Genomic DNA, 24414 nt, shown 5'->3' on the forward strand with positions numbered 1-24414 from the left:
AAACCTGGAGAATTCATACAAGATTCCTCCATTGGTAATACTGATTCTTTTTTCAGGGACAGCCAGGTGATTTCTCAAACTCTACTTCCAAGACCAAATAGCTGAAGTGACATCTTTGATTAGATAGCGCATCCAGACAAACCATGATACTTACCAAGAAAGACCAAGTGTAACACTCACAAGTGTCCAGACAGAACATCTTTTCAGTTTACTTGAAGCTCCTTTTAGAAGCAGGAAGTCTTCTGAGACATATTGAATTATCCAATTCACAAAACACCAGATTAAAACTACATTTTTACACTATCAAAAAAAAACAAAAACAAAAACAAAAACAGTCCTAAAACAAATACAACATGACCACCAAACAAATGAAAGGTAAAAACAAAAATATGATCAGCTAATGTGATCCAAAGAACTTCTCTCTCAGATATGGCGCTCCTGCAGACATTGTTGTGAAAAAAGGGTCTGATGGTTATGCATACAAGTTTGATGCCTTCTTTGAGGCTTGATGTACACCTAATCATTTGCCTCTAGGCAAAAGTCTGACCTAACTTAGCTATCAACTGCTCCATGCTTCTGGGGATGGCTCCCTAGGCGTCGGCACCTGTTGTGCTACCCCCGTGTCAGATTCCGCACCAGGCTCTGAGCCTGGTGCCAGCGGTGGTTTGTCCAAACAGGGAGGAGTGGTGGGAGTACGGTAACAGCATCACAGGCATATCCACTCCAAGGGCTCCAACAAGGCCATTGAGCAGGCCACTGGCCCTGCTGCCATGCAGCCACCGCAAGTGCCTTGCCAGTCTCCAGCACCGCTGGAGATTTATGCTTCCTTGGCGAAGGGCTGAACTCCGGTTCCAATGCAAACCAGTTCCCTTCCGGGAACCAGGGTGGAGTGGGAAATGGTGCCTTTCCACAAAGCAGTACCAGGACAATGGAGACCGGTGCCATGATGGTGAGCAGTCCCACACCGGTGAGAATCGATGCCTCAGAGCTCGTCTAGGCAATAGGGACCTGCACCAGGGAGATCTCTGGTGAGATCCTGGTCAGTACCAGAATACGGAGACCGATGCCTCGATTCCACTGTCCCATACCTCGTAGAAGGAGATCGTGAGCGTGATGCCGGAGACCTGGGTTGTTTGGCTGGTGACTGAGGTTGCGGGGACTGGGAAATACGTCAGTGTTCTGTGGACCGGTGGTGCTCCACCACCCTTTGGGATGGTCTCATGGCCGGCTTGGGTTACATGGCCTTAACCCCATCCTGCAGCGGGTGTGGCGAATGCAGCACCGGCAGTCCCTTAGCCACCTGGGCAGCCTTGGGCATCGAACGCCCCAGAAGGAACCAGGGTCCCCTGCCGCTCCCAGGAGTCGAATCCCTGGTTGGGTTAGGGGTCCAAACGTAGTGGCACCCTGTTGTAGCTCCAGAGTGGGCATGTGGCCTTAACTAGGTCCTCTGTCCAGAGCCCCCTTCCCTTCCTTGGACAGCGCCGGGGAGCTTCTTTCCTTTCGCCACTTTTTGGGCGCTGGCAAAGGGCAACGGTGCCGGGAGGAACCCAGTGCCAGCAGAGCACTCCGCACTGACGCCAAGGTGCTGGGTGCAGAGTCCGAATGGGAAGGGTCCGACTCCAGATGAAGTGCACCTCCATGAGGAGGGCTTTCAGGTGGATATCCTGCTCTTTTTGGATTCTGGGACGAAAGTTCTTACAAATCCTGCACTTCTCCTTTATATGGGATGCTCCCTAGCACTTCAAACAGCTGCTGTGGGTGTCACTAATAGGCACTGGCCAGTTGCATGAGGAATACGGTTTGAAGCCTAGGGAACAGGACATGCCCCATCCCAGGGCAAAGTCCCAGCCAGGACTCTAACTACTAAACTAATACCTAAACACTCAACTATCTGAGAACTATATACAAAGAAGACAGTCAATGGGCTAACACTGCTAACACGCTTGCAAGGCAAGATAAGACGCTCTGACCAACTGATGGGCAGTAATAAGGAACTGAGAGGGCATAGGACCAGCAGTGCATGAGCGTGGCGCTCCAGACGACGCCACTGCCGACCCTATGGATACTGCTAGGGCAAAAATCTCAGATGACTGTTCACATGGTCGTGCACATACAGACAGTTGTTCTCCTTGTGCTCTGAATGGAGGGTATAAGAGACAGCATGGAACCAATGCCTCTCCAGTTCCTTTTCTGATCATGAATCCTGTCATGATCCACAGCAGAGGCGACATAGGATGGGTAATGGAATACAGATAGGGACCACACATCTCGAACAACCTTCAGTTACAGGTAAGTAACCTCCATTTCTTCCTTGAGTGATAGTCCCTATGTGTATTGCACATGTGGGAGATCAGTAAGTAGCAGTCAATTGGAGGAAGGGAGGGTGAGAGGATGCATTTGGTATGCATATCTGTAATGGTGCCACCCCACAACTGTATCTGTAGAAGAAGATTAGACCAATGCATAAAGTTTTGTGAAGCTGTGGATGGAACTCCAGATAGATGTAGGGAGGCTATCTATTAAGGGTATGTCTTGCAGAGATGCCACAGTGGTTGCTTTTGCTCTGGCGAAATGGGCTCTCATCCTCTCTGGGAGGGGCAGGGGAGACGAACATACATGTTAGTTGGTAACAGATTATGATGCAGCCCAAGATCCAATTAGCGAGTCTTTGCACAAATAGTGGTTGACCCACTGATCATTCTGCCAGGGCAATACATAGCCTAGGTGTCTAATCGTTTTCATTCTTTGTAGCTAGAAAACCAGCCCCATCAGACATTTAGGGAGTGAAGTCTTCTCTCCTCATCAGAAGCATGAGATTTTGCAAACAAAAATACTATTAAGTGGATGGTTTGATTCATGTGAAAAACTCCAAAAATTTTTGAAAAATGATATATGACTGATCTGCCATGAGCACTCCCAATTCATTCTCCCGTCTGGCTGATGTGATGGCAACAAGGAAGGCAACTTTCATCAGGAGATGGGACACAGAACAGGCAGCTAACAGTTTGAAGGGAGGCCTGGTGATAACTGAAAGGACCAGATTGAGATCCCATTGTGGTGTTGGTTTCACCATTGGTGGGAATGTTCTAATAAGTCTCTTCAGGAATCAGGTTGTCATTGGATTAGTAAAGAAGGTGTGTCCCTCAACTGCTGGATGAAAGGTGCTGATTGCTGTGACATGGTATCCAAATACCAGGCCTTGAATTGTAGAGATCCTAATCTGGGATGCTTGGTTGTAGCATTGCATTGCATTAGTAGATCCTGAAATGATTGGATGTTGATAGGCGGATGGGTTGAAATCCTGAGGCAATCCAAGAATCAGAACTTTCTTGGTCAGCTGGGCACTATAAGGATGAACTGAGCCTTGTTGTGACAAATCTTTCGGAAGACTTGTGATATTAGCGAGATGAGAGGGAAGGCATATTTGAGATGTCCTGTCCAGGGTAGCAGAATCCATCATCCTTTGAGCCTCAGCCCAGAGCTGCTCTGGAGCACTACAGGGGGGAGTTTCTAGTTAGCCTGTGAAGTGAGGAGGTCTCAAGGCAGCATTCCCCAATGGGTGAAGATCTTGTTCAGGACAGAGTTGTAAAACTCCCATTTGTGGTCTGTGGAAAAATGCCTGCTGAGACTGTTTGCTAGGGATTTCTGTGCACTTGGAAGGCATGCTGCTGAGAGAGTTATGTGGTTACCGTTACACCAATTCCAGAGGTGGACTGTCTCTACGCACAGGGAAAGGGATCTCATTCTGTGTTTATCGAGAAGATAGTAGTCATATTGTCCAACATTATCTGGAAATATTGGGACTGGATGAGTGGAAGGAATGTATTGCATGCGGAATACACTGTTCTTAATTCCAGTAAATTGAGATGCATTCTGGCCTCCAGAGGGATCCAAGTTCCTTGTGATTAACCATACGGGCTCCCCAAACTAAGAGGGAAGCATCTGTAATGATGCTCACTTTGGGTGTCAGTGTGAGAGAAGGAACTCCAACCTGAACCTTTTCTGGGTTTGCAAGAGAGACTGTAACATTGATTGTAACCTGTTACTCTGGCACTGATGTTGTCTTTGTCTGATGAGTAGACAGACTGAAGCCAGGCTTATAGGCAACAGAGATGGAGCCTAGCAAATGGTGTAACTAGATGCATGAGGCCATATGGCCTAAAAGGGAAAAGCAAACCCTGACTGTAGTCCGAAGTCTGAGGGTGACCTGCTTTATCAAATCAATCGGGGTGTAGAATCTCTCCATCGGGAGATAGGCTCTTGCTGCAGTTGAGTCCAAGATCACACCTACAAAATCTCTAGTCCTTGTGGGAGTGAAAGTGGATTTTTTTGTGGCTGACAGATTCCCAAGGAAGACAATAGGCAGAGTAGGAATATGGTCACCAACTGGACTTCCCTGATGGATCTGCCCATCAGGAGCCAGTCATCAAGGCATGGAAAAACAGTAAAAGCTGTTTCTTCTCACTCAAGCTGCAACCACTGAAAAAGATTTCTGTAAAAGACCCTGGGTACCATATCTAGCTCAAATGGGAGGATTCTGAATTGGTAATGATCTTGCCTAAGGAAGAACCTGAAGAACCTTCCGTAGGATAGGTGCATGTCTATGTGAAACTAAGCGTCTTTCATGTCAAAAGCCACAAACTGTGTGTCCTCTTCCAGAGGGGAAAATTTTTGATCCCAGTGTGACCATACAGAATTTTAATTTTTTGATTAAATACATTTAATTGGCATAGGTCAAGAATCAGTCTCCATCCTCCGTTCTTTCTGGGGACTAGGAAATATGGGAGAAAAATCCCCTCCTCTGATGTTGAAGTGGCAAGAGGTGCACCTCTTGATGTAGGATTTCCTTATGAGATTAGTCCGTGAAAAGGGGCTGGGAAGGGGGTTTGTGGTAAGAGGTAAAAAAAAACTCCATCAAATAGCCAGAGTAAATAATTTTCAGCACTCACTTGTCTGTTATTGCCCCACAATTGCAGGCAAAGCGGGAAATGTGGTCACCAAAAATCTGGGAGGTAGAAGAGTAAGGCATCAATTCAGGAACGCGGATCTCAAAAATCCTGTCAAAAGAAAACCTTCGGCTGTGGCTTGGGGTGCGGTGTATCAACCGATGTTGAGGAAACTACATACCTCAGTCTCTGTACCCTCTGTCATTTTCAAGGTGGCACTGATGACAAAACAGTTGATGGGTAGTCTTTTTCTGTACTTCTGTTTGTGATGCTCTCTCTTTGGGGCAGATGTATAGATACTCAAAGATAAAGGTTTTCAAGCCTTTAAGAGAATGAAGAAACTGATAAGTCTTTTCATTAAAATAGTTAACTGAATCAGAGGTCAGGTCTTCAATGGTACTTTGTACCGCTCCAGGAAAATTTGTGGACTGCAAATCAGGATCGTCTCCTCATAGCCACAATAGCCATCGCTCTGGAAGCAGTATCAGCAGCATCTACAACCTGAAGAGATGTTTTGGCTAGAGATTTACCCTAATCAATTAAGTTCTGGAATTGGATTCTACCCTAACAGACTCTGTCTTTGAATTCTAACAACTTCACATAATTGATGAAATTATATTTTGCTAAGAGGCCCTCGTAATTAGCAATTCTGAATTGAAGACTTGTGTAGGAGAAAGCTTTTCTCCATACGAGGTTGAGGCACCTTTGTTCAAAGGTGTTATATGTTGGGACTGTTGCAGCCTGGACCTGTCAATGGCTGCTTGTACCACCAGAGAGTTCAGTGCTGGGATGTCAGATCAAAAACACCTGTAGGTAAAACGAAATAGTGCTTCTCAGCCATCTTTGAGGTGGGACCATAGGTGGTGAAAAAGTGTGCCACGCTACTCTGTCTGGGTCTATAATGGCCTCATTGACCAGGAACACAAGGGTTCTAATATGTCCAACGGTTTATGTTGAGACTCTTGAATCTCTTCAAGCTGGATCCAGAACTCAGGCACCACTCAAAGTAAGAGCTCCTGATACTGCCTGTGATCATCAGGCAGAGACAGCGAAGATGGGGTGACCGCCTGATTGGGAGAAGATGATAAAATAGCTGACAGATGTGGCTCCACTTCCTCCTCCTCATACTCAACAGAACCTGTTGGTGTCAGCTAGGAGAGGGCAGAAGAGGTTCATGCATGAATCTGTGGTGCCTAGATTAAGGATCCCACTAATGCCAGTAGAAGAGGTCAACTAGTTGGGGCAGACCCCATTGCATTGGGAACCATCGGTCCCTTGGAAAGTCATACCTGGGTGGACAACAGAATCCCAATCTCCTGGAGCTTCCATCCAGGCTTGCTCCTCATGCAGGAATAGAGGCTCATCCGGGGCCTCCAACTCATCCAATGAGAAGGTTGGTTCTCAACTGACCAGTGGAACCATTAGTACCAATGTATGGGTACTCAGTTCTGCAGATGGAAGACTATCTTACTCTGGTGCAGTGGTTCTCAACCTATTTATAATTGTGGGCCGACTATGCGGCCCACAGTGTGTTACCTGGGTCGCAGGGGCCAGGTGGCAGGGCAGCAGCCCCCCCGGAGCTTGCAGGGCCCACCAGCTGCCCCAACCCTGGACCTTATGGGGTTGGCCAGGCAGCCTAGATCCCCCTTGTGCTGGGCAGCCAAGAACCCGGACCTCACCTTGTGGGCCAGCCTTTAGCACACAGCTGAGCTGGGCCGCAGCTGTGTTCCAATTGGGCTGCATGCGGCCCATGGGTTGAGAACTGCTGCTCTGGTATAATGTCTCTAAATAAGAATGGACCTGAAAGAAGAGGGGATTGAAGGTACAGGAGAGCAAAAACATCCCTTGGGAAGATGTACGTCTCAGACCACCCTGTGATGTACAGTGAACTGGTGGTAACAGCAGTCAGATCAGACACTTCCCTGGTTGCAGCAGATGTCAAATCCCTCTGGGGCCTTGTTGGTACCAGCACAGAGTCTCATCTGGATGTTAAAGATAATGTCAGTGGAGGTCTTTTTTCTGGTTTATACACTTGATCAAAGATTGGAACCGACGGGTCCTTACTCCTGCACGTTGCATTTTCCTGCTGGGGAGGTTTACAAAGACTTAAGTCCTTAGGACCATGTGTGAGGACTTGTCTGACTTGGGAAGGGTTGGAAAGGGATCTTTTCTCTTCAGGACAGATTTAGAGTAGGATCTGTCTCTGTGCTTGTGAGTGTCACTTACTGTCATGAGAAGCCTTGGACTCTTTAAGCTTGGAAGTTGCAGCCTCAGCTCCTGAGGTCACACTCACAGGGGTGCTACCTCTTGACTGAGGCCGATGTCGTGATCCAACTGGGGTCTAATGGCTTTTTCCATTGGCTGTTTTTTTCCCCACTGAGTCTGAGCTCTCAACCCTCACACAGTCAGGGAGGGGAGTAGCAGCAGATGCTGCACTCAGTGGAGAAGTGAGCATTACCAAGGCACTAAAGGCAGTGTTAGTGTTTGTCACTCGCTGGAAAGGAGCAGGGGCAAGAAATTCAATTCTTAAACCCTGGGACTGTAGGCATAGTCCTTGCCCTCAGGGGAGAACTTCCCCATGGTGGGGAGAGAACTAAAGCTACACTTTCCTAAGTACTAAAAGTTATAAATCTAAGAGTGAAATTCTAAAATACTAATTAGAAGCAACAATAGGCGAAGCTGTGGACACAGAAGATTGAATGAGACCATGCACTAGTAAAAAGGAATTGGAGAGGTGTCAGTCCACACTGCCTCTTATACTCTCAGTTTGGAGCACAAGGAGAACAGCTGTGCACATGCAGGCCAGAGGACACCGCTTACTAAAAATCTCCGAACTCAGGCGGATGGTGTGCATGCAGACCATCCCTCAAAGAAGAAACTCGTTTCTTACAGAGTTTCATAACTGACTAGTACATATATAAAATTAAGATGTGCTTTGTTTGATAAGATAAAATACGGTTAAAATATTTCATTCGATTCCAGATTTTATATGCAAGAATGTTAGTTTCAAAGCACCTGCAAGGCTGCAAATTGGAGAACTATAAAAATATTCTCAGGGTCTTTACAGTTCATTGAAACATTCAGTATATATGACATATTTTAATAAGTTTATTAAATTTTCTTATTACCCACCTGACATATTTTCCCTTTTTCTTCGCTGCAGCAGCACTGCCCTTTCTTTATCTAAACTTCTGCATAAAAAAAATTTTCAGAACAGTTTAGTCAACACATCAGAACATTTCTAAGTGGCTGAACCTAGGTATGAAATGCAGCCAAACCTTAGACACTTAGACAATTACAGTAACCAGTATACACACTTATTATTTATTCTGTAATGGTCAGTAGGTGGATGCTGTAATGCATAAAAATGAAGTTGGTTCACTGTTCCATTATGCAACAATACGATCTGTGCATAATAGTATCCAAAAGTGCCACTCTCATCTAACTCACTTGAGAAGGTAGCAAATGTTGTATCCATATTTAAAAGAGGTTCTAAGTTGATCCATGGAATTACAGATCAATAAGCCTTGCATCTTTAAATGGGAAATTGGTCAAAACAACTATTAAAAATGGAATAACTAAAACACCTGAAAGATCATGATGTGATTGGGTTCAATCAGCAGTTCTGGCAATGGAAAATCATGTCTCACTAACTAGAATTCTTTGAACATGTCAGTAAAATAGTGGAGAAAGCAGAACCACTTGACATAATTTATTTAGACTTTCAAAAGGCTTTTGACAAGATCCCTCAAAAGAAACTTGAAGAAATTAGGATGTAAAGGGGGTCAAAAGAGTTCAAGATAAAAAGGAAGCAAAAATTCTTAAACATTTCAGAAATGCCAAATCTGGTTTTCCATGGTTTTGCTGAAGAACCACCAGGTCTAACTGTATGTTCATTATAAGCTCTACCATTTATCTGATGGGGTGGAGGTGTTGAGTTTTTAAGACATACTTTATTCATAAGTTTAGTCAGTCATGAAAGTTGAATAGGTGTTAACAAAACAGTTTTGGCTGTCTCAAAAATTTCCTCCCAATCTCAATTGTTCTGTTTTTATCACCTTGACTTTTGTGATACAGCTCCCTAGTTCTCCAGGTACCATGGACACTTCAGGCTACATTCACAAGGGACTTGGGTACCTACATCCAACATTTAGATGCCAATGGCATTCACAAAACCACTGTTCAGCTGCTACCTAACCCTGTAGGAGCTTAAAGTCCTAGGTGGATACGTTACCACCAGTAAAGTCCTCAAGATGCTTAAACTTCAGCAGCTGGGCCTGCACAAAGCAGCCTAAGTCCTGGCACCACTCAGCAGCTCAATGCTTAATTCATGCCTATGCTCTAGTGGTATTCACAAACTTGGTGTTCCCTTGCCCATCTTACCTTAACGGCCCAATCCGCAAGGCAAACTCAGAGCAAGCCCAACCCAAACACAAGACAGAAATGGTGCTGGTGCCCTGCAATAGCCCAGTGGTTACAGTATTCACCCAGGATATATGAAACCCAGGTTCAAATCCCTACTCTACCTGATGTGGAGCAGGGATTTGAACCCAAGTCTCCCACCTCCTAGTTGACTGCCCTAACCACTTGGCTAAGGGGTATTCTGTGGTGAAGCTCTCAATATGCCTGCTGAAGTTGTTCCTCTTTATAGAAAATACCTGAACACTCACTGGAGAAAGGGGACTGGAACCTGGGTTTCCCAACTCCCACATGAGGGCCCTAACCACTGAGCTATAGAGTCACTCATTTTCTCTCTGGCCCAATTAATATCTAAATTATTTATTCACAGTGGAACAGTTCCAACAGGAGAGACTGAGATCCCCAGCCCGGAATAACCCATAACCCAGAGGTTAGGGCACTCATCTGGAAGTGAGAGACCTAGTTCAAGTCCCTACTTAACCCTCTCCTCTGCATTTCCTACTGCTAACTTAGGCAGCTCTCCGCTCAGCATAACGGCTTTTGTGAATCCCCTTCTTAGGCACCTAACTCTCCCTAGGCATTATATAAGGAATACGGGTGTGTAACTTGGGTTTGTAAATTCAATGGACAGCAGGTCACCAAAAAGTTAAGTGCTCTAATGCTAACCATTGCAACACCTAAATTCCCCTTGTGAATCTAGCCCTTCCAGCCTGGAAAGGAATTGAATTACCAATGTAATAAAAAAAAAAAAAATTAAAAACACAACAAAAACCCATATCCCACATACAGGCACAAACCCGGTCCCCTCCTTTAAAAAATGAAAAAGCCTCAGAACTATTTCATATAGCAAGAAGAAAAAAAGCCTGATTTCTTCCCCCACTCCCTTCAAAGCCTTTTGTGAGAACTTTGAAAAACCTTTTGCAAGTCCAAATAAATTAGATTTATCATATCTACTCCTCTTATCCACCATTTTGGGGTGACATGATTTACTTTTTACAAAAGCTGTGCAGGTTTGTATGTATCATAGCACATTTCTTTCATTATTCCCTCAACCAACATACTTGAACTGAAATAGGACTCATTGTTCTTTAATTCCCATGTCACAGGGTGAGTTGGCCCTTAAAGAAGGTTGGTCAGCTGTACCTGTGCCATGAATACTTGCCATACTGCTCAGCTTAAGATGGGGGTAAAGGACACTTTCTGTTGTTGGCAAAGAGTCCTGTGGCACCTTACAGACTAACAGACGTATTGAAGCATAAGCTTTCGTGGGTGAATACCCACTTCGTTGGATGCATGTAGTGGAAATTTCCAGAGGCAGGTATAAATACGCAAGCAAGAATCAGGTTAGGGATAAGGAGGTTAGTTCAATCAGGGAGGATGAGGCCCTCTTCTAGCAGTTGAGGTGTGAACACCAAGGAAAGAGAAACTGCTTTTGTAGTTGGCGAGCCATTCACAGTCTTCGTTTAATCCTGAGCTGATGGTGTCAAATTTGCAAATGAACTGAAGCTCAGCAGTTTCTCTTTGAAGTCTGGTCATGAAGTTTTTTTGAAGCAGGATGGCTACCTTTAAATCTGCTATTGTGTGTCCAGGGAGATTGAAGTGTTCTCCTATAGGTTTTTGTACATTGCCACTCCTAATATCTGATTTGTGTCCATTTATCTTTTTATGTTGGGACTGTCCAGTTTGGGCGATGTACATAGCAGAGGGGCAAAGAGAAACTGCTGAGCTTCAGTTCATTTGCAAATTTGACACCATCAGCTCAGGATTAAACAAAGACTATGAATGGCTAGCCAACTACAAAAGCTGTTTCTCCTCCCTTGGTGTTCACACCTCAACTGCTAGAAGAGGGCCTAATCCTCCCTGATTGAACTAACCTCCTTATCCCTAGCCTGACTCTTGCTTGTGTATTTATACCTGCCTCTGGAAATTTCCACTACATGCATCCGAAGAAGAGGGTATTCACCCACAAAAGCTTATGCTCCAATACGTCTTAGTCTATAAGGTGCCACAGGACTCCTTTGCCGCTTTTACAGATTCAGACTAACACGGCTACCCCTCTGATACTTTCTGTTGTTTGCACTCGATACCTAGAAAGGGGAGACTTCTCATGACTTGACTGGAGGGCTAAATCACCTTAGCAGCCAAACCGTGGTGGGAGAACCACAACAGCTAACAGATCCAGAATCGTAGCAGGTAGGCTCCTGCTATACTCCTGGATCACCCTCAGTAATGGTAGTTCTAACATTCGCTATCTTCCAACTAACTAATACAATTTCATATTTGTTACCCATTGTTAGGTTTATGCCATCTAGTCCTAGTGACTTGTTGCCCCTTGATTTATCAGCTTTTCCAGCTTCTCCTCTTAAAACTTCAGTTTGACAATTTCTGATCTTTATTACCTGAAAAGAGAAGGTATTTTCCTACTCCATTCTCTGTAGTGAAGACTGAGCCAAAGAAATAACAATGGATGAGGTGTCTAATTAGTTGTTTTACTTCCAGATGACCTAGCAACAGACGCAATTCTCTTTCAAGTTTTCTGCTTAATACTTCAAGAATTTTAATTGTTAACACATGTGTATGCTTCTTTATAACACAGAAACCTGCTTGCTACTTTGTGATCAACTCACTTTCAATAAAATTAACATATTTAAAAGGCAACTTTTATTCATGTTATAGTCTCTAAATATTTTAGTTAAGAGTTTAAAATTGTACGCACACACCATTATTAGCCATTTGCTACTCACCTAGGTTGACAACGTTCACACAGATATATATCAGGAATATGCTGCCTGTCGATCCCCATGCAGTCAATGTGCTGCCAAACACTGAAAAAAATAAAGATTCCACATGTATAGTCTTCTGAAATTAATGCATTTAAGACTGACATCTTTAGTGACCATGGCACACTGGACATGTTCGGTCAAAAGAAACGGTTACTTAATGTAACAGTGATTCTTCAAGATGTGATGCAGACATGTATTCCACTTAGGTGTGTGCGCAACCAACCCATTGGAGCTGGAGAATTTTGCCTAGCCATATCCATAGAGGGTCGACACTCATGCCTTGTGTCCACAGCCTCTCCCCTGGCTATATGAGGCGGCGCTGCCCCAGTTGCCCTCCTGCCAGGTTCCGTCACACAGAATGCCCAAAAACTAAACTACAATGCAGACGGAGAGTGAGTCATGGAATACATGTCTACATCACATCTCAAAGAACCACAGTTACAGGAAGTGACTGTTTCTTCTTTGAACAGATGCAGCCATGTATTCCACTTAGGTGACTCACAAGCAGTACCCACCCTGGGAAGGAGGGCTCCGAGTCTACCTAAAGAAGGATTGCAGGACTGCCCTACCAAAACTTGCATCCGCCTTGAAAGATGCAGTAAAGGAATAATGGTTCATAAATGTATGGATGGATGGATGACCATTTAGCAGCCCTGAAAATGTCCAGTATTGAGATGTCACTGAGATGTCACTACTGATGTTGTTTTAGCTCTCATAGAATGAGCTCCCCTGCTGAGGAGGCATAGCTGAAGCTATTTCATATACAGTTTTGATACAGGATGTTATTCATTTTGAGACAGTCTGTGAAAGGACTGCTTGATCCTTTATACAATCTGCATATGATATAAAGAGGCGAGGCAAGGCAAAGCACAAAATGGTTTAGTCCTGTCCAGAAAGAAGGCCAGACATCGCCTATCATCTAATGTATGGAGACGCTGTTGCTCCGGAGATGAATGTCACTTATGAGAGAATATGGGTAAATACACAGCCTGGTTAAAATAAAACTGAGAAACCACTTCACAACCACGTCCAAAATTTTTCTCTAAAGTCACTTTGCCCATAGAGAACTGTGGATAAGGAGGCCCTGCCATTAGAGCCTGCAACTCACACAATCTTCTGCTGGATATTATTGCTACTAGGAATGCAGTTTTCAGCCACAAAAGCAGAAACAGACAAGATTCCACAGGCTTGAAAGTAGGTCCTATTAAAGCCATTAGTACCACACTAACTTCCACAGAAGAACAAGCTCTCAGACTGGAGAATGGAGACAAAAGTAGTCCTTTTAAGAAACTTGCTACCATGTTACTGAAGACTACCAATCTTCCCTGAAGAGGGGAATGAAACAGTATCGCTGCTAGATGCGCTTTCAATGAGTTAAACACAAGTCCCGACAACCTGAAAGCATAGCAGGTACTCCAAGATGTCCTGGATAGAAGCCAGTGTTGGCTGAATTCCATGGGCCAATGACCACACCAAAAACAGCTTCCATTTCACTGACAAGGCCATTCTGATAGAGATCTTTCTACTTTTGAGTAGGATCTGCTAAACAGCCACCAAACACTGCTCTTTTCTCCTCATTTAGCCACAAAGTACCGACACCATGAGATGCAGGGAGCTGAGAACGGGATGCAATGTGTGACCGTGATTCTGTGTGAGCAGTTTGGGATGGACAGTAAAGGGCACAGGAGGTTGAACTGACAGCAAAAGTCAGAGAACCAGCACTGCCTCAGACACACTGGGGAAATGAGAATGAGCTTGGCCCGATCTGCCTTCATCTTGAGACTGACCAGTGGGATGACTGGGATTGGGGAAAAGAGTACAAGAGAGCCAAGTGCCAGCTGAGACAGAAAGAGTTGGACAGGAGCCCAGGCTAAGGCCCCCCTTGAGAGCAGAACAGGTGACATTTCCTGTTGTCCCTCATAGCAAACAAGATGATCATCAGAATGCCCCAATTTGCAAAGATGACCCAGAAGACACTTGTCTTCAGACCACTTGTGACTCAGGAAGAAATTCATGCTGAGACGGTCTGTGAGATGACTCTGGAATCCAGGCAAGCAGTTGGCTATCAGCGTAATGCTCTCCTCAATGCAAAACTGCCACAACCTGAATGCCTCTTGGCAGAGCATCCTGGAGCGTGCTTCCCCCCTGGCTTGTTCACATAATACATTGCAGTGATATTATCAGAAAGTATGTGAACCACTGAGACCCTGAAACAGTCCAGAAAAGCATTGCATAAATTGTAGATGACCCGAAGCTCCACCATGTTGATATGCAATGAGGACTTCTGCTCTGACCATAGACTTAACTTTCAGTGACCCCAGGTGTGCTCCCCAACCCATTAGGGAGGCATCGACAACAGCAGACCTAGCTGGCAAAGGCCAGATGAAGGGAACACACTGGCAAATGTTCTCTAGACCATGTCCATCACTGCAAGGAGCCCATGAACAGTTGGGAAGGCAGACGAATCTGTCCAAGGGGTGAAGAGTTGGATGATAAACCATCCTGAGCCACATTTGCAGGGGGCAGAGGTGCAACCTTGCAAACTGGACCACCTGTGTGCAAGTGGACATGTGGCCCAGGAGCCCCAGGCACATCCGAACTGTCATGGAAGGCTGAGACTGCAGTCTGCGGCAAAATGTGGTAAATCACCTGAAAACAGTCAGTCAGCAGAAAAGCTCTTGAACTTGTTAAGTCTATTAGGGCCCAGTGAACTCGATTTTCTGAGTGGGAACCAAAGCTGACTTCCCAATGTTTAGGATAAGAACCAGATGGTCAAGCAAGCACAGTACAGTGTCGATATGAGAAAGAGCTTCCTCTCTGTACCTGCCCCTCAGTAACGAGTCATCCAGATACAGGAAGATTTGGATTCTTTTCCTCCTAAGATACACCATCACGATAACCATTCATGGAGTCTTTTCTCTGAATGATCTGCAAATCGAACACCGCTTCTTGATGTAGGCTTCACTTAGGCACAGCAAGCACCACATTGTGATCACTGCTGGGGATCACTACCCCACATGACAGACTATGTTTAAACCCTGGTGAGGGTATCACCAAGGAAATACTTAAATTACAGCTAACACATACTAAATCTAACTAAGACTATACTAAGGGTACTAATTAACTATATCCAACTAGAAAAGTCAATAAATAGAGGGACTGAGATGAAAACCACACAGAGCTCTGACTCCAGCCACAGGTGGTAAGAAGTAACAGACGGGACCTGGGCAGCGATGCCTCATATATCCAAGGGAGCAGGTATGGCCACAATGCACTAGTGCTGCCCCTCTATGGATACTGCTATGCAAAGTTCTCCAGCTCCATTGCACTGAGCATGCACACATCTAAGTGGAATACACGGCTGTATCTACTCAAAGAAGAGGCACATTTCCAAAGTCATTTTCTATATGGCTTGTGCTATCCTGAAAACAACACATAAATTGATTTCTCTGAACTACCACCCTACCCCACTCCCACTACCTGACTACTTATTTTACATTCCACTGATCTGATCCCTCTCCATTTCCATCCCAGTAGCTGTTTCTTCATTCGCACTGCTCCCTCAGCCACATTTGTCCTCTACAAAATGCTCCTCCTTCAGCACTTTAAAAATATAAGAAGCATAAGTGTTATTAGAACCGCCAGAGGGTAAGACATTGCACTGAAACTAAGTGAATGTTGCAGCAGAGAACAATTTTTAATAAATTCATTAGTCCATCTCAGCAGGGCTTGATAGCAATGTCCTTATAACAAAACATGTTTTTTTAAATTGTTCTTAAAACATTCCCTTGTCAAGTGTTACACGTAATATTCACTGTTAACAGAAATGTTTATTTTATCAACCTAAATACTGTACACTAAAACTAGTGTGCTAATATTTTGCATGAGATATTATAAACACACTACCCAGAACATGAAAGTGTGCCTTCCAAAAGGACTAGACCAGGGGTCTCAAGAAATATTTTGGTGGCCTCACAGTGAGGCCACCAACTCTTGCTGATGGCTGCTCTGACAATTTTTCCTAACTACTTCATTGATCTTAGGAAAAACAAATAAATATGCACATATATACATGTCCAAATCATAATTTAAGTAGATTTTTATTGCAGACTCAATAATAAAAATAATATACAGTTGTCTCTATTCTTTACTGGACCTAAACAAAATCGGAACAAATAAAGTGCTTTGCAGATTCTTGTCTTCTGTGGTTGTTTCTTTTGCTTTTCGGGTTGCCTTTTTTTAAAAAAAAAAATTTACTAGCTAGTAAGTCCATTTCTGTGAAAAGTGGTATTTGTATGTTTGTTTCCCCACCGCTACCTCTCCCTGCCGCCATCACTGCCCAGGAGGCTGTGGATGCATGAAAAGCCCCTCGGGGCCGCATGCAGCCACAGTCGCCGCATTTGAGAAACGCTGGACTAGACTGGATTTAATGAGTAATGTGAATGGCCTGCAAAAAAAGTCCCACTACTGACAAAAGAGTAGACTCTTCAATATTTACAATGGAGCAGCCAGACACAAAATAGCAAACTGGAACAAAGTGTGAAACTCTTTCCTTCCTTGAACTTCTATTTTGCCGGTTAAGACAGTTACATGGCCTATAATGGACTTGAAAGAGCCTCTGTTTTGATGGCGGTTCCCCTACCCTAAAATTGAATGTAATCTAAAGTAATTAGCCATTTCAAAAACTGCTTACTACTACAGTTTGATTAAAAATAAAAACATGTACGTATGTATTAACATTTTAATTCATGTAAAATATTTTACCTGCATTTATCACAACAGATCATGTATCCATCATCATGGGTAAAACCACAAATGCACCTGGTAATATCAGTTCCATAGCTTCCATCTTCTGATGTGCTGATGGTAGTAGCACTGGAAGTTTCATCAAAATTGGGAGTGGTAAATATGCCTACTTCATTCTTGCTGATAAGAACTGATGGAGGAGGAGATGCTGGAGGTGTTGGAGGAGGACGAGCACCATAGTTATGGTCCTGGATGATTTTTTGAAAAACCCACAGTTATCTTGACATGTAACCAATATTCATTTTCAAACTCCTCAGAAGGATTCCTACACCCACTTTTGTCTGGAAGTCAGGTTTCTAAATTCATAGCCAGAATGAAAACACTCAAAAACAGAAGCCCAAAGTTATGCTCCTAAATTCACGTTTAAACACCTACATAATGCCCTACACACTTCAAAAATGCTGTGATTCCAGCAGCTCCCATCAAACTTTTTAAACTAAGACCAGTTATGCAGGTGCCTAGATATCTAAATCCACATTTAACTTTACACAAACAAGAAAAGGGAGATAAAGCAGCTTGAAAAATAAATGTCTGTTTATATACCAATATCAAATCACTCCGGAAGCACTAGTTGCAAAAGCTAGATTTTACTACTACTGCATCAGCAGCAGTATTGAACATTGCCGATATAGGCTCTATATCAGAGGTGGTCAAACTACAGCCTACGGGCCATATCCGGCTCACAGGACCGTCATACCCAGCTCCTGAGCTCCCAGCCGGAGAGGCTAGCCAATCCCCGGTCCCTCCCCTGCTGTCCCCACTCCCCCACAGCCTCAGCTTGCCGCGCTACTAGCGCGCTCTGGCCCGCCATTCCTGCCGGGCAGCATGGCAGGCTCCGGCCAGGCGGCGGGGCTGCGAGCTCCTGCTGCTCTGAGCGGCTTGGTAAGGGGGCAGGGAGCAGTTTGATGGGGCAGAGGTGCTGGGGAGGAGCGGTCAGGGGACAGGGGGTGGTTGGATAGATGTGGGAGTCCGGGGGGGGGTGGGGGCCTGTCAGGGGGCAGGGGTGTGGATAGGGGTTGGGGCAGTCAGGGGACAGGGAGCAGGGGGGTTGGATGGAGATGGGGTCGGTGGGGGGGGTTAAGGGATTGGGGGGTCCCAGGAGGGGGCGGTCAGGGGACAAGGAGCAGGGGGTTGGATGGGTCAGGGGTTCTGAGGGGGCAGTCGGGGCGGGAAGCAGAAGAGAGCGGGGGCCAGGCTGTTTAGGGAGGCAAACCTTTCCTACCTGGCCCTCCATACAGTTTTGCAACCCCGATATGGTCCTCAGGCCAAAAAGTTTGCCCATCCCTGCTCTATATACATCCACTCAGAAGCTCATTTGAGCAAAGCAATGTTTATTCAATAGAAAAGAACAAAACTGGAATGGAAAGTTTTTAAGATTCCAAGCATTACAAACAGTAAAAGAGCATTAAACAGAACTCTAAAAAGCATGCTTGTCTTTTTGTATATCTGGCTTTTAAGTAACCCCGTTCTTCCCCTGTCCACACACAATAAGGAACTTTAAATATGCCTCAAAACTATTTGATTAAAAAAGTTGGAACCTCACACAAATACTCTAAGCTTTTAAACTTACCGCATAAGGCAAACCAATGTAACTGTGAGAGTGATGAGAACTGCTGGTATATAACTGGTGTGGATAACTGTTTGATTTTTCAACTACCACAGGGCTAGCTTCTACAGATTCTGGTCTGAAAAGCAAGATGTACACCATTACATACAATATTTCATATGTATTTGCTTTTACTTGTATTTTTTTCATTTTATAAACAACTATTTACATTTTGTTCCTGTTAGAAAGTAAAAAGACCCATTTTCATAAGAAGTGGCCCCAAAGGAAGCATAAAATACATATCACCAAGAAAGAAGTTTCTAGAACGAGACATATAGCTCAAATGGATCTTTGACATATGAGATCTTGTTATAGGCATTAGCTGCAAGTAAATTCTGCAGCAGTTCAGACACCCTGAGCATAAAACTTGGTTTATCATTAGAAAAGGCTGTACAATACCACATAATCGTATAAAGTGACTGCAAGAAGAGGCACATTAGCATCATTAATAACGATAGAAGCAACAAGGGACAATACATATGAAACTACAGAAGTCTATCAATATATTCGTATCACTACCCGCAACTTAATGAAGTTCCACAATGACATCTAGTGAGAACATCAGTGCAGTGCCAATAACCTCCTATAGAGATCTGTGGTGCCAATCAGGTTCCACAACAGTTTTTGACTGGGAAGGAAAGAACATGCACAGAGTAAATAAAAAAAATAAGGCGCTTGATATTCAAAACAAAATTGGAAGAAAAATTAAAAGGTGATATTACTGAAGAAAAAATTGCAAAAAAACGAGAAAAGAATGTAGAAAGAGGGAAAGTGTGAAAAGAAATAGTAACAGGATATTTGATTGCTTTTTCCTAGAAGTTTTATAATATTTATAGACACACAAGTATGAGAGCTAGATTTTTTGGCCCTACTTATGGAATTGCCCAACAAGTTAATTCTGACCTTATTACATATTGGCAGTAACTTATTACTTATTCATCATTTCATCTAGGGGCCCCATACCACTGGGGCAAATTTCAAAGGAACTTGGAGCTCACAAATGAAACTTCTACATGACAGCAAATCACTGCCAGGGCCAGCCAGGGCAAGATGCCGACTCATAAATAACAAAAAACAAACAATCTTCGTCTGCTACTATTCTCTAAGAAGTTCACAAAAGTTTTTCTTATTCCCAACAATTAAAATGAAAATTCAATGAACTCTAATATACCGATCATCCAAAAGGAGTCTAGTGATATGTATGTTTAAAAAATTATTTAACAAAACATGGATTCAGGGTACTTAAAGCTAGTTTGGAGGGTTGTGTGTTTTGTTTTGTTTTTAAACAAATATTCATATTGTGAAAAGAACAGGAGTACTTGAGGCACCTTAGAGACTAACACATTTTATTAGAGCATAAGCTTTCGTTGGCTACAGCCCACTTCATCGGGTGCATAGAATGGAACATATAGTAAGAAGATTTATATTATATATTTATTTTTCATACAGATAAGTTGGAAGTTACCATACAAACTGTGAGAGGCTAATTAGTTAAGATGAGCTAAAAACTTTTGTAGTGATAATCAAGATGACCCATTTAGACAGTTGACAAGAAGTTGTGAGGATACTTAACTTAGGGAAACAGATTCAATATGTGTAATGACCCAATTCATATTGTGCATATTTTTTCCTCTGGTTTAATTTGTAATTACAAATTATTAACAGAAAATAATAGTATATATACACACACTTTTTTTGCTCTATGCCATGAAAAGAAGAGTTCTACAAAGTTTTGTTAGAGGAACACTGACTACTTAAGTCACACTTCTGTATTATTTTAACCTTTTGTAATAAAACAGTCATTTTCTCTCATCTTTATGTTTTTTCTAAAAGATATGCTCTAGGAATAATTTTGGGGACATTCCATGGCCTGTGTTATACAGGTCAGGCGAGATGATCATCGTAGTCCCTTCTGACCTGAGTATCTATGACTATATTCATTTGTTTACTTCATGAATTTGAGGGAACTTTTCACCTTATGTATAGTTACTTGGTTAGTCACTTTCCCTTTATGCAAGCAGGTTTTCCACACAGGAACAGAGAAAAGAAAAAAAAAAAAACAAAAGAGTAAAGTTTGTATAGCCACAAAAAATTAGAAGGGGACTTTAGGATAAAGGGAGATTAGAATATTGTACAGCTTTCATAGACTGTAAATTCTTCAGTGTAGGACTGTCTACTGCTTTGTGTATTCCGCAGAACCAAGTCTATCATCAACAGTACACAATCACACAGGAACCATGTAAATATTTGAAAACACTTAGATCAAAGTTCTTTCAGAACTTCCACATCTATCTTTAAAACACACAAATACTGTATCTCCTCAGCTACACCAAAGTTTTCTTTTAAAAGTAATGACAATTGAACTGAATATTTTTCACAGAATAATGGACTCTTGCTACTACATACTGCTGAGAATTGAAAAAAAAGTGTTAAGGAAGAATACAAACATTTCCTAAGTGGAAGATATTTACTCTGTGACATACCTTCTATTACAATAACTTTCTAGTCACTAAAAAGAAAAGGAGTACTTGTGGCACCTTAGATATGAACAAATTTATTTGAGCATAAGCTTTCATGAGCTGCAGCTCGCTTCATTGGATGCATGCAGAGGAAAATCTCCCCACTGTATTTTCCACTGCATGCATCCAATGAAGAGAGCTGTAGCTCACAAAAGCTTATGCTCAAATAAATTTGTTAGTCTCTAAGGTGCCACACATACTCCTTTTCTTTTTGTGGATACAGACTAACAGGGCTGCTACTCTGAAACCTTTGTAGTCACTGACTGCCTTTTCATTTTGGGAAGGGAATGATGAAAAAGGTTGTTCAGTAAAGAAACGAGAGGGAGCAGCAGTGGTCCTCAACCTTTTCTATACAATGTAACAGAAGCATCTGGGGGCATCCCTCCCCCATCTGGGGAATTGTAATCTCCCATCCTCCCTAGGTTTATGAACCCAGGTTCTAGAAAGAAAACAAATTTGAAAAGGTATGTCAGATACTCCACTATCCTCATAATGTCATGTTGAAGGTACAATGTTTTCTGGTTGGGGTCCTACTGCAATGGAAATAATACTAATCCTGAAGATCTGGATACTCAAAGCTCTGATGCACAAGGAGTGGATATTTGCCCAGTACAGCCCAGCTAAGTTTCCAGAATTTCTAGTCACTTTCATATCCTTCCCTCCCAATTCAAGAGACTGCTGTCCATCCCCTAAGGTTTCCTAGCAGAATATTTTTAATGCTTTTTGAAAGTGAAAGGAGGTAGCATGCCTATCCTGTTTTCCACTAAATAGTGCATTTTTCCCAGGGATTATTTGGATCTTATTTGTTTTCCCTAGTAACTGGAGAACTATTTGGTCTAACAGGCAATCTGAGTACCAAAACTCCCTGGAAAAAAATATTTTAATATGCAGTCTACATTTCAGTAATGCTAAAGTTTATTACAGAAACTTTTCTTTGTTAGATACCATTATTGTGAGTTGTAAAAATGTCAAGTTCTTAAATGTGAGATAATTCAATGAAAGATACTGATAATAGTATATACTTAATCAAAAGACCTTAAGAGCCTAACCACCAAAATTTCCTGCTCTACCTTACAATATATACCCTGAAGGTGGCAGTTTGTGCATTCCACACAATCAAATTGGAGTCCAAAGAGTAACTGGGCTTTGCAAGGGATTTGAAGTGCTCTTTAAATTCAGACAATAAATCCCACTTTCTGTAAGTGTTGGCTACTTATTGTAGTTCTTTGGGGATAATTGGTGGACTTGGCTTCCATTATGTGACTGTCCTGATAACAAGCATCCATATAATCACACAAAACAGTGGAAAGCAGCAACTACCAAAGTAAAAACATGAAAGTTAAAAAACCAAAGAAAACAAAGAAATCCAAGGGTTATTGTTACCCATTTTAAGGCTGTGACTATTCCTATGGATTTAGGTTAGATAATTCACATGTTTAAAGTGCAGCATGTATGTAAGTGACTGGAGAATAAGGGACTAAGTTTCACATGGGACAGAACAAGAGAGGGTGATACAGTAGTAGGGAGTGGATGCAATGTGCAAAGTCAAGAATCACATCAATGAAGTGAGTAAGAAGTATGTACTTCGTGAAGATTCACTAAATTTTTTTAAAATACTGGATTTCAAGGACTCTTATTGTGGATATCTTCCAAAAACTTGAGTTTTCAAGAGGAAAAGGGTCAAAAGAATGTATGACTTGGCATTCCTCACTTATGTTCTTGATATCAAAGATGTGCACTTGAGGCACTGTATTTAGAAATATTTTGAACAGGCCCCATTCTGTAGCTTCACAGTACCATACATCTGTCCTGACCCACCAAGATGATACATTTAAAAAAAAAAGCCTACTCCTGGTGTTTATAAACAATGGAATCATCTTATTTTTACTGTTTACTTCCCTAGTACTTAGGGACATTCGAACTTCACAACTGAAACTTCTTGTAATTTTTCAGAGTAGCAGCCGTGTTAGTCTGTATTCGCAAAAAGAAAAGGAGTACTTGTGGCACCTTAGAGACTAACCAATTTATTTGAGCATAAGCTTTTGTGAGCTACAGCTCACTTCATCGGATGCATTCAGTGGAAAATACAGCGAGGAGATTTATATACACAGAGAATATGAAACAATGTGTGTTCCCATATATACCTCACGAGAGTGATCAGGTAAGGTGAGCTATTACCAGCAGGAGAGAGAGGGGAAAAAAAAACCTTTTGTAGTGATAATCAAGGTGGGCCATTTCCAGCAGTTGACAAGAACGTCTGAGGAACAGTGAGGGGTGCGGGGGGGAACAAATGTGGGGAAATAGTTTTAGTTTGTGTAATGATCCATACCACTCCAAGTCTCCATTCAAGCCTAAGTTAATTGTATCCAGTCTGCAAATTAATTCCAATTCAGCAGTCTCTCGTTGGAATCTGTTTTTGAAGTTTTTTTGTTGAAGAATTGAGACTTTTAGGTCTGTAATCGAGTGACCAGAGAGATTGAAGTGTTCTCCGACTGGTTTTTGAATGTTATAATTCTTGATGTCTGATTTGTGTCCATTTATTCTTTTACGTAGAGACTGTCCAGTTTGACCAATGTACACGTACATCTACCAATGTGATATACGCCAGCATGTGCCAGCAATGCCCCTCTGCCATGCACACTTTAGATAAGCTATTACCAGCAGGAAAGTGGGGTGGGAGGAGGTATTTTTTCATGCTTTGTGTGTATATAATAATATCTTCTACACTTTCCACAGTATGCATCCGATGAAGTGAGCTGTAGCTCACGAAAGCTTATGCTCAAATAAATTGGTTAGTCTCTAAGGTGCCACAAGTACTCCTTTTCTCATCTTAAGCGATCACTCATTACAGTGTGTATGGTAACACCCATTGTTTCATGTTCTCTATGTATATAAATCTCCCCACTGTATTTTCCACTGAATGCATCCGATGAAGTGAGCTGTAGCTCACGAAAGCTTATGCTCAAATAAATTGGTTAGTCTCTAAGGTGCCACAAGTACTCCTTTTCTCATCTTAAGCGATCACTCATTACAGTGTGTATGGTAACACCCATTGTTTCATGTTCTCTATGTATATAAATCTCCCCACTGTATTTTCCACTGAATGCATCCGATGAAGTGAGCTGTAGCTCACGAAAGCTTATGCTCAAATAAATTTGTTAGTTTCTAAGGTGCCACAAGTCCTCCTTTTCTTTTTGTTGTAATGTTGTTTGTCTATACACACACACAGCATGAGACACAATGTCACAGGGTGGTTGGCCCTTTAAGGAGAGTTGGGCTCAGCCTCACCTGTTTCTCATAAGCAACCTCCAAACTGAGATGGTCAAGTAATTATA

General features: G+C 42.7%; 1 protein-coding gene across 3 annotated transcripts in view; it reads right to left on the bottom strand.

Annotated features, from left to right (window-relative positions):
- Window positions 1-24414, bottom strand: part of KMT2E (lysine methyltransferase 2E (inactive)) — a 120056-nt gene that overhangs the window by 68793 nt on the left and 26849 nt on the right. For all 3 annotated transcript variants that reach the window (XM_077835665.1, XM_077835683.1, XM_077835674.1), the window contains exons 3-6: window positions 18525-18639; window positions 16913-17142; window positions 12110-12190; window positions 8079-8137 (exon numbers count right to left, since the gene is read on the bottom strand). In XM_077835665.1, the coding sequence (XP_077691791.1) occupies window positions 8079-8137; window positions 12110-12190; window positions 16913-17142; window positions 18525-18639 (485 nt within the window). The remainder of the gene's footprint in view (window positions 1-8078; window positions 8138-12109; window positions 12191-16912; window positions 17143-18524; window positions 18640-24414) is intronic.

This window comes from Eretmochelys imbricata, chromosome 1, assembly GCF_965152235.1.
Source record: "Eretmochelys imbricata isolate rEreImb1 chromosome 1, rEreImb1.hap1, whole genome shotgun sequence".
In the NCBI taxonomy this organism is placed as follows: Eukaryota; Metazoa; Chordata; order Testudines; family Cheloniidae; genus Eretmochelys; species Eretmochelys imbricata.